Below are 11389 nucleotides of genomic sequence, written 5' to 3'. Positions count from 1 at the left end.
TTACACAAATTCATACAATTTATACATTCACACAGTTTGAAACCATGTTAAAATGTAAATTATAATATTCATTAATTAGTAAAGTTTATGAAAATAAATTACATTTTTATTCTCTTCAAGAAATGTCATGTATAAAAGACAAAAAAAAAATACAATTAATTACAAATAATTACCAAAAAGCGAACGCATTTTCAATGTTTATCGTTTACACAAATTTATACAATTTATGTTAAAAATGTAAATTATAATCTTCATTAATTAATAAAGTTTTTAAAAATAAATTACATTTTTATTCTCTTCAAGAAATTTCATGTATAAAAGACAAAAAAAATACAATTAATTACAACTAATTGCCAAAAAAACGAACGCATTTTCAATGTTTCTCATTTATACAAATTTATATAATTTACATTCACACAGTTTGAAACCATGTTAATAAAATGTGAATTATAATCTTCAATAATTAATAAAGTTTTTGAAAATAAATTACATTTTTATTCTCTTCAAGTAATTTCATGTATAAAAGACAAAAAAATATAGTTAATTACAAATAATTGCCAAAAAGCGAACGCATTTTCAATGTTTCTCGTTTACACAAATTTATACAATTTACATTCACACAGTTTGAAACCATGTTAATAAAATGTAAATTATAATCTTCATTAATTAATAAAGTTTTTAAACATAAATTACATTTTTATTTTCTTCAAGAAATTTCATGTATAAAACACAAAAAAATATAGTTAATTACAAATAATTGCCAAAAAGCGAACGCATTTTCAATGTTTCTCGTTTACACAAATTTATACAATTTATGTTAAAAATGTAAATTATAATCTTCATTAATTAATAAAGTTTTTAAAAATAAATTACATTTTTATTCTCTTCAAAAAATTTCATGTATAAAGACAAAAAAAAATACAATTAATTACTACTAATTGCCAAAAAACGAACGCATTTTCAATGTTTCTCATTTATACAAATTTAAACAATTTACATTCACACAGTTTATTTAGTTGAAATCTCGCTGATTTTGTCTTAAAATGATAATCTTTAAAATAAATTAAATTTTTTCACTTTTCAAGAAATTAAGAAATAGATTTTTTTTTGCATCCACACTTCGTGTGAGATCACACGAATATCAAAGGAATTAAGTCATTTCGGTTACCATGAAAACAAAATAAAATTGACAGGTACTTAATTAACTATATTACCAATCAGTTCTAGTGTGGTTGTACCAAATATACTAGAATTCGATGTGTATTTTTTTTCTTGGATTTTCAACAACAAAAGCGAAGTGAAATATGTATTCTTCGGGTACAAAAAGTAAACCGCCGATCTGCAGAAACGAGATTACAAACTAAGCGATATTTTGTCCTCCCCCGTCCCCAACCAATTCGTCTTCTCTTCTATCTTTAGGCTATGCCGAAATCATTCTACCTTCTGCGAAACAGATGTTACGGAATTGGTTTTCAACGGATCCATAGTTATATCTATATGAATGCGAGCATGTAAGATTTTTTTTGTCTGTGTCTGTGTGTTATTCAATGAAGCTTGAGGACAATTTCCATAAAAAGCAGCGAACGTGAAATTCGAGGAAATATACGGCATCCACTCGGGATTACAACAATATACACATACACACACATCCAGTGAGAAAGAAAGAAATAGAAATAATGAGAACAGTAGAAATAAGAGATTCGTATGTTGGGGCTCGAAATGAGGAGGATGCAGGAGCTAATTTATGCAATGGGGCACAAGTGGTTTCATGCAAGTAGGTGGAACCCAGGTATTTTAAATAATTGTGATTCGTGCCAAGAACCACTTCAGCTTAACGGCACTGCTTTACTTTTTCTCTCTCTTTCCCTCCCAATCTGTATGAGTCTTGTTTACTCTTTTCTTCCCTCTCCTTCTGTGTGCAACTTCAATTTTGCTGCGCTGCAAGAACAATATTGTTTGGACTCGAAACGTTTGCACTTTCAGGATTAAATTTCTTACAGTTTTTTTTCATAAACGAGTTCAGATTGCAACAAAAAGTTATGTAATAAAAAGGAAAAGGAAAAAGTTCGTTGACTTTTCGGTATAATTTTGTTCACATTTTAATTATTTTTCATTTGTATTAATTTGTTGAGGTGATGAATCCTTCTCTGTGGATTAATGAAGCGATTACAAAACGGGGGGATGTAGCAATTAATCACTGCGAAAAGCGTATTGCTTAGATGTGATTAAGGCGTAAGTTATAACTTGCAGAGCGCGCTAAGTCCGAAGTCGAGCAGTGTTAATTTGTTGAGGAAACTATGGAACAAGGGGATAATCAGTTGGAAGTTCAGTTGTAATGCGAATGTATGGATGCTACCTGTTACTGGATTTGCATATAGCCAATTAAAATATATCAGTGTAATTGCGCGCCGGTCCTACCAGCAAAGTGAACTAATTAAATGCGTACCAAACCTCTAAAGATTTGGTCTTCGTTACCATCCAGATATTATACAGACCTCAAAGTTTAAATATATATATAGAATTTAACTGTGTTTAATATAATTCAGTATTATCACCACAAAATGTATTCATTAAATTTTAAGTTAATTAAATTTAGAATATTCATATCTCAGCTATTAATGAACATTGTATAATTGTACTTGTACTAAAATATGCGTAATTACAGATAGTTTTTGATGTAATTAAAAAATATGTAATGTGTTTTATAGTTTTCGAATTAATGAGAAAAATATTTAAATAAAAGAAACGATAATTTCCGAAACAGCAAAACCATTTATGTATTTAAAATATTGTCCTAAAATGCTTCAAATCAGTTATACTTATTAGATTAATGAAATGAATCAATATATTTGTATGAAAAAAAGTTTAGTTAAAATTGGACAAATGTATAACCATGTAATAAAATAAAACGTTTTTCTTTATATTCTCTCTTTTTTTTACTTAGTTTCTTCGGTTTGCTAAACTCCTAACGTACATACACTTCCGAGTTCAAGTTCGAGGAAGTTACGGATTTCAGATCTTGAAGCACAATCATGTATAGTTTAGATCATATGGATATTTTTCAGTTTTGAAGAAGACTGATGAAATATTTCCACGTAGTAACTTTTGGTTTCAGGAATTGATATTTTGTGCTTCAAATTTAGTTTGAAGGTGCTTAGGTTTGAAGGAAATTAGGACAAAATCTTAAAGAAATTCGATATTATAACATTAATTTATTTCAGTTGAACAAAGTTTTTAAGTAAATGACAAAATATTGGAAATCATTACTAATAATAATTTGTTTTTCTGAAAGATATTTATATATCATTTCATGTATAGTTTAGATGCAGTATTAGATCACGTAAGCATATGGATATTTATCAATTTTGAAAAACACTGATGAAATATTCCACATAGTAACTTTTGGTTTCAGGAATTGATATTTCGTGCTTCAAATTTTGTTTGAAATCTTAAAGAAATTTGATATTATAACATTAATTTATTTTCATTGAACAAAGTTTTATGTAAATGACAAAATATTGGAAGTAATTGCTAATAATAATTAGTTTTTCTGAAAGATATTTATATGTAATTTTATATCTAGTTTATAGTTTATATCTAGTATTAGATCACGTAAGCATATGGATATTTTTCAGTTTTATAGAAGACTGATGAAATATTTCCACCTAGTAACTTTTGGTTTCAGGAATTGGTATTTCGTGCTTCAAATTTTGTTTCAAGATGCTTAGGTTTGAAGGAAATTTGAACGAAATCTTAAAGAAATTCGATATTATAACGCAATTTTAAAATAATTCATCTAATTTGAAGAAACTTTTAATTATATGACAAAATATTGAAAGTATTAATAAGCAGTTGTTCTGAAAGACTTCAATGTCTTCTATCATGTATAGTTTTGCTGCAGTATTAGATCACATTTTTCTGTATTGAAGAAGACCTTAACTAATGAATGAAATATTTTTTGTTTGGATGTTTGTATTGATCCAAATAGTAACTTTTCATTTCAGGAATTGGTATTAGATCACGTAAGCATATGGACATTTTTCAGTTTTGAAGAAGACTGATGAAATATTCCACCTAGTAACTTTTGGTTTTAGGAATTGGTATTTCGTGCTTCTAATTTTGTTTCAAGGTGTTTAGGTTTGAAGGAAATTGGAACTAAATATTAAAGAAATTCGATATTATAACGTAATATTAAGAGAATTGATCTAATTTGAAGAAACTTTTAATTATATGACAAAATATTGAAAGTATTAATATGCAGTTGTTCTGAAAGACTTCAATGTCTTCTATCATGTATATTTCTGCTGCAGTATTTTATAACATTTTTCTGTATTGAAGAAGACCTTTACTAATGAATAAAATATTGATCCACCTAGTAACTTTTCATTTCAGGAATTGGTGCTTCAAATTTTGTTTCGAGGTGCTTAGGTTTGAAGGAAATTGGAACAAAATCTTAAAGAAATTCGATATTATAACGTAATTTTAGGAGAATTGATCTAATTTGAAGAAACTGTTAATTATATGACAAAATATTGAAAGCAGTTGTTATGAAAGACATAAATGTCTCCTATCATGTATAGTTTTGCTGTAGTACTAGATCACATTTTTCTGTATTGAAGAAGACCTTAACTAACGAATGAAATATTTTTTGTTTCGATGTATGTATTTATTGATCCACATAGTAACTTTTCATTTCAGGAATTGGTATTTCGTGCTTCAAATTTTGATTGAAGGTGCTTAGGTTTGAAGGAAATTGGAACAAAATCTTAAAGATATTCGATATTATAACGAAATTTTAAGAGAATTGATCAAATTTGAAGAAACAATTATATGACAAAATATTGAAAGTATTAATAAGCAGTTGTTCTGAAAGACTTCAATGTTTTCTATCATGTATAGTTTTGCTGTAGTATTAGATCACATTTTTATGTATTGAAGGAGACCTTAACTAATGAATGAAATATTTTTTGTTTCGATGTTTGTATTGATCCACCTAGTAACTTTTCATTTCAGGAATTGGTATTTCGTGCTTCAAATTTTGATTGAAGATGCTTAGGTTTGCAGGAAATTGGAACGAAATCTTAAAGAAATTCGATATTATAACGTAATTTTAAGAGAATTGATCTAATTTGAAGAAACTTTTAATTATATGACAAAATATTGAAAGTATTAATAAGCAGTTTTGCTGAAAAACTTTAATGTCTCCTATCACGTATAGTTCTGCTGCAGTATTAGATCACATTTTTCTGTATTGAAGAAGGCCTTAACTAATAAATGAAATATTTTTTGTTTCGATGTTTGTATTGATCCACCTAGTAACTTTTCATTTCAAGAATTGGTATTTCGTGCTTCAAATTTTGTTTCAAGGTGATTAGATTGAAGGAAATTGGAACAAAATCTTAAAGAAATTCGATAATATAACGTAATTTTAAGAGAATTGATCTAATTTGAAGAAACTTTTAATTATATGACAAAATATTGAAAGTATTAATTGTTCTGAAAGACTTCAACGTCTCCTATTATGTATAGTTTTGCTGCAGTATTTTATCACATTTTTCTGTATTGAAGAAGACCTTTACTAATGAATGAAATATTGGTATTTCGTGCTTCAAATTTAGTTTGAAGGTGCTTAGGTTTGAAGGAAATTAGGACAAAATCTTAAAGAATTTCGATATTATAACATTAATTTATTTCTGTTGAACAAAGTTTTTAAGTAAATGACAAATTATTGGAAATAATTACTAATAATAATTAGTTTTCCTGAAAGATATGCATATGTCATTTCATGTATAGTTTAGATGCAGTAAGCATATGGTTATTTTTCAGTTTTGAAGAAGACTGATGAAATATTTCCACCTAGTAACTTTTCATTTCAGGAATTGGTATTTCGTGCTTAAAATTTTGTTTCAAGGTGATTATATTGAAGGAAATTGGAATGAAATCTTAAAGAAATTCGATATTATAACGTAATTTTAAGAGAATTGATCTAATTTGAAGAAACTTTTAATTATATGGCAAAATAATGAAAGTATTAATAAGCAGTTTTCCTGAAAGACTGCAATGTCTTCTATCATGTATAGTTCTGCTGCAGTATTTTATAACATTTTTCTGTATTGAAGAAGACCTTTACTAATGAATGAAATATTGATCCACCTAGTAACTTTTCATTTCAGGAATTGGTATTTCGTGCTTCAAATTTTGATTGAAGTTGCTTAGGATGAGATGTCCTAAATAACTGTTAGATCCGTGCGGCTTCTCAGAGCAGGATCAAAGTTAATTTTGTAAAGGGTCTTGTCTTGTCTCGTCTCGTCTTACCTTGAGGGTGTCTTTATCCTCTGATACGTCCGGCAGCATGACGTCCCCGGCGTCGCTCGTCGAGATGTCCGAGGCCAGATCGCACGTGACCGTCGGTATGACGGGCGGCCGGGGATGGGACTCGATGGTCGCGATCTGCCTCTCGCCATCTCTCGGTGAAGAGTTGCTGTTCCTGTCGAGGGGCGGCCCGCCTCCACCGCCCCCCGATCCAGTCCCATCCCCGGATCCACCCTTCCCGTTGTCCGATCTGGTGGTGGTCATCGCCCCCGTCGCCGCCGAAGTCGTGAAGCTGGTGACCGCCTCCTGGGGCTGCCTCCTCGGCGGCTTCCTGATGCCCCTCCGAGCCCGCGCCTTCGCCGCATAGTATATCCTTATGTACACGAACACCATTATGCACGAGGGGATGTAGAACGAGCCCAAGGCCGAGTACAGCACGTATCCAATTTCCTCGCTCAGCTGCAACAGAACAAGAAAAAAAAAATCCTTCAGACCACTACTTCCTCTTACTACCACCACCACCTTCGATACAAACGTAATAAAAAACTTCACAAAATAAATAAGGACGCGATGGAAGAAAACAAGAAAGTGAAGGCAAAAAATAAGAAACACGACGCAGACGGAGAAAGAAGCGAAATGGTATTGCATCATTTGCATTTTATGTTAAGTATTGGATCCCTTTGTAAACGCACACACAAAAACCCATACAAACAGACAGAAAGAGTCCTTTTTTTTTGTTTGTTAGTTTTTCTTGTCTTTGTTTCATCGGTTGGGTGAAAAAGTTTTATTTATGCCATCCCCCCATGCGAAACTTCGCCTCAGGCACATAAGATAAGTGGTGGATTTACCATCCAAATCCAAAAACGTCGTCGCCCCGACCACTGCTTCTTCTATCGCCGCTTGACCGGATGACGAGGGAAAAAAATGTACATCCTTCAGTAAATCAACCCGATTATCTTAATTACTTCATCGGCGAAGCCAGATCCTATCCAACCGATTTATTTATGAGCCTTACTGCTTCTTTTATACCAGAACATTAATGTTTATTTCTCAATAAAAAAAAAATTTCTTAACATTTTATTATTAGTTATTATATAATTAATGTGTGCATTCGGTAGACTTATAACTTTCCTTTTAATTAGTACAACCTATATGTCATCTACCCATCTAATACTTGATTATTTTGTAGAATATTCCCAAGACCACTTAAACATTAAATCGTATAGTTGTGACTATTCTATCAACACTCTTCCGTCTCTAAATATCATAAAACTTAGATAAAGAAACGGTTGTAATTTCCACATACTCGAAACTGAAATCACCTTATTGAAATGGGATCATTCTTGTATTATATAATTTATTTTTTATTGGAGGGTTAAAAAAAGAAGTTAGTCATAGTTGGTTGATCATGGGAAGAACACTTACTTCCTAATTTATTAACTTAGGACAGTGGTTTCCAAACTTGATGTTACTACGCCTCTCTCAAAAGTATGTAATCATTTGGCGACTCCTCAACCCCTCCATTTCATAAAAGCAACGCGTATTACAGCAATATGGGAATGTATCTGTACTTGCTGTACATTCTATCTATTATAGTTTTCGAGTAAATCAATGAAATGTAAAAACACTGCTTTTTCGAACGTTCTAATTTCAATTTTTCAACTTTAAACGTATTACAGCAATATGGATAAGAGCACAGGAATTTATCTATACTTGCTGGATTCTCCAAACATTCAGCTTTCATATGCATCTATCTGATTCATTCTATCTATTATAGTTTTCAAGTAAATCAATGAAATGTGAAAACACAGCTTTTTTGAACGTTCTCATTTCAATTTTTCAAGTTTGAACGCGTACTACAGCAATATGGATAAGAGCACAGAAATGTATCTATACTTTAGCAGATATTTGGAAAATTGCTCACTGCTACTAATATTCGCGCTTCCCCTTAGACTAGTCCACCTCACAGTTTGGAAAACGCTGACTTAGGAGAAGAATGTAATTCTTAGTTAATAATTTATGAGATCAACACTTGTATAGTTGACTTCTCAATAAAAACACTGATATTTACAATAAAATTAATTAAAAATATTGCATTTAATAACAGCAATATAACTGAAAGACTTTTTATCCCGAGACAAAACAACATTTTGAGAATTTCCAAATGATTAATTTTAAAATTTTCATTTTTTTCTCTCTTTACAAACGAACGAATTTACAAAGCAAACATTAATGATTAATTAGGATAAAAGCTCGTATATTATTTAAAAGGGCTTTCATATAATCTGGAAGTAGTATTATCCTAGTTATGAATATTAATGTGCGTCACTAACATACTACATATACGTATATATAAACCGCAGTTAACGCATGATGATGTAAATAATAATAATCTTCTGGACCAAAAATGACCGTACTAAATTATACGAACCACCCCTCGACTCGAGCCTTCAGAAAATCCCTCGTCAAGAGCCGAACGCTGTGCTGTATGTGCGTGTAAAGCACAAAAACAACCCCCTCGTCAATATGACATGGGATTCGAACATCATTAATGCAGATCCGAAGGCGCAGCCCAGTGTAAAATAATAAAGCATTCAATCAAGTTTATGATAGAAACATACAACAAAAAAAAAACAGAGTTAACCCTTTCAATACACAGCAAGAGCTTTCATTCATAATTACACGAAACCATTGTTGAGGAATCTGATTTTCAAAATCTATTTATTTTTGGAGGAATGCCACCCTTTGATCCGGTTTTGGAGCTTTGCGTGGATGAAGTAGGATATGTTCTCTCTTGGAGCATTAAATATTTACTAATCGTCTTTGGCAAATAACGAGCGGTTCCCTTATACAGGGCAAGCATTGTGCGGGATGAAGGGCTTTAGTTGGCGGCAATTGACATAGGCATTTCCGATATAATTCCCAAACACACGTACCCCGACGTTCCGGGCTATCCATTGGCATTGTGTTCGTGTCCTATCGCCGTTTGCCTCCGCAATCGAAATTCATCTTCTACCTCTCTCTCTCTCTCTGTATGTTACTAAATCTTGAAATTATTGCACAATAGCCCACGTAATCTTATTAACATCGAGGAAAGGCAATGTTTCATAATTCGTGGACCCTTGTTCTCGAATCTCCTCCGAGTGTAATTTCCAACTCATCCTATGAGAGTACACTGCTTCGATTCAATAGTAGACATTTACATATATTCTCATTAATTAACATTAACACATATTATTGATTAATTGTAAAACAAAATTAATTTCCAAATTAGAAAATGAAACTTCTTTTTACACTATTAGAAATGATCTAGTCTTAATTTTAATAAATTATTTGAAATAGTTCACAATTATCAAATATAGATGGCGTAACTAAATTTAAAAGATAAAATAGTTCGCAAATGAAGTATAGATGCCGTAACTAAATTTATAAGATTTTTATCTCTTATAGGAATCAAATTCCAGTTTATAAACCAAAGATTAATTTTATCAATTTCTGTATTTTATGTTTTTCTACAAAATAATTTAAATTCACAAAACTTTAATACAGTTAATTAATATTATATAATAGTATTATTTCTTGCAATAGTGATACGAAATACAAATAAATTGAATAAAACTAAAATTAAATAAAATATAGATGGCGTAACTAAATTTATAAGATTTTTAGATCTTATAGGAATCAAATTCTAGTTTATAAACCAATTATTAATTTTATCAATTAGTGCATTTTATGTTTTATTTTTACAAAATAATTGAAATTGAACGTTAATACAGTTTTTTAATATTATATAATAGCAATATTTCTTGCAATAGTGATACGAAATATAAATAAATTGAATAAAATTGAAATTAGATAAAATAGTTCGCAAATGAAGTATAGATGGCGTAACTAAATTTATAAGATTTTTAGCTCTTATAAGAATCCAATTCTATTTTATAAACTAAAGATTAATTTCATCAATTTGTGTATTTTATGTTTTTCTACAAAATAATTTAAATTCACAAAACTTTAATACAGTTATTTAATATTATATAATAGTATTATTTCTTACAATAGTGATACAAAATATAAATAAATTGAATAAAACTAAAATTAAATAAAATAGTTCGCAAATGAAGTATAGATGGCGTAACTAAATTTATAAGATTTTTTTCTCTTATAGGAATCAAATTCTAGTTTATAAACCAATGATTAATTTTATCAATTTCTATATTTTATGTTTTTCTACAAAATAATTTAAATTCACAAAACTTGAATACAGTTATATAATATTATATAATAGTATAATTTCTTGCAATAGTGATACGAAATACAAATAAATTGATTAAAATGAAGTATAGATGACATAACTAAGTTAAAGTTAAATTCACGTAAAGTTATTCTATTTTTATGATATTTCTGCTAAAATAGAAAATAATTCTTGAAGAAATTACAAAGTTTTGAAAAATTCTAATAAAAAACTTAGTGATTGATCAATTCTAATCAAGTTTTTCGATAATAAAATATAATTAATTTAAAGGAAAAGTTATGAAATTGATTAAGCAATGAATAGAAACAACGATGAGGAAAATAAAAGAAAGCAGAGAGTAGAGGAAAATAACGAGAAGATTTTATCGGCAGTTCAAGAGTGTCCTAGTGCCGTTTAATTCGGGGGCTTTTGAGAGATAAAGGATAAATAAAAGATGGGAGACTTCGGGAGGGCGCGCGTTATAGCGTGTCCGGCAGTTTTACATTAATAACGTCGACGCAGATAAATAAAAGATATTGGGGATGGTCTAATTTATTGAGACCCTTTGCAACCCTTCAACCCCAACTTTTTTTCTATATATCTCTCTCTTTTCCTCTTTCGCACAGTTGCAATTCCATACATTAATAATTTAGACTGCTTCACATTCACACATCCGTAAAATTACACATTTATAAATCAAAATTTATTTTTTTATTCACATGAATATTTCATAAAATATATATATAATTAGATTTTTCGCTACTTTACAATTTTTTTGGAAATTTAATTTTATTGCATATTTACTTAAGATAATTGTATCAATTAAAATGGAAATTAAAGGTAAAA

The 11389-nt window shown here is 29.8% G+C and overlaps 1 protein-coding gene across 1 annotated transcript in view; it reads right to left on the bottom strand.

Moving 5' to 3' along the window:
* Positions 1-6771, bottom strand: part of LOC108565794 (5-hydroxytryptamine receptor 1D-like) — a gene marked incomplete at its 5' end in the record, with an annotated part of 14506 nt that extends 7735 nt beyond the window's left edge. Inside the window, one exon of the mRNA XM_017925411.1 lies at positions 6316-6771. Within this exon, the coding sequence (XP_017780900.1) occupies positions 6316-6771 (456 nt within the window). The remainder of the gene's footprint in view (positions 1-6315) is intronic.
* Positions 6772-11389: the final 4618 nt, after the last annotated feature.

Source organism: Nicrophorus vespilloides, unplaced genomic scaffold (genome assembly GCF_001412225.1).
Source record: "Nicrophorus vespilloides isolate i.1.1-1 unplaced genomic scaffold, Nicve_v1.0, whole genome shotgun sequence".
Taxonomy (NCBI): domain Eukaryota; kingdom Metazoa; phylum Arthropoda; class Insecta; order Coleoptera; family Silphidae; genus Nicrophorus; species Nicrophorus vespilloides.
This window is presented reverse-complemented; position numbering and strand designations above follow the sequence as displayed.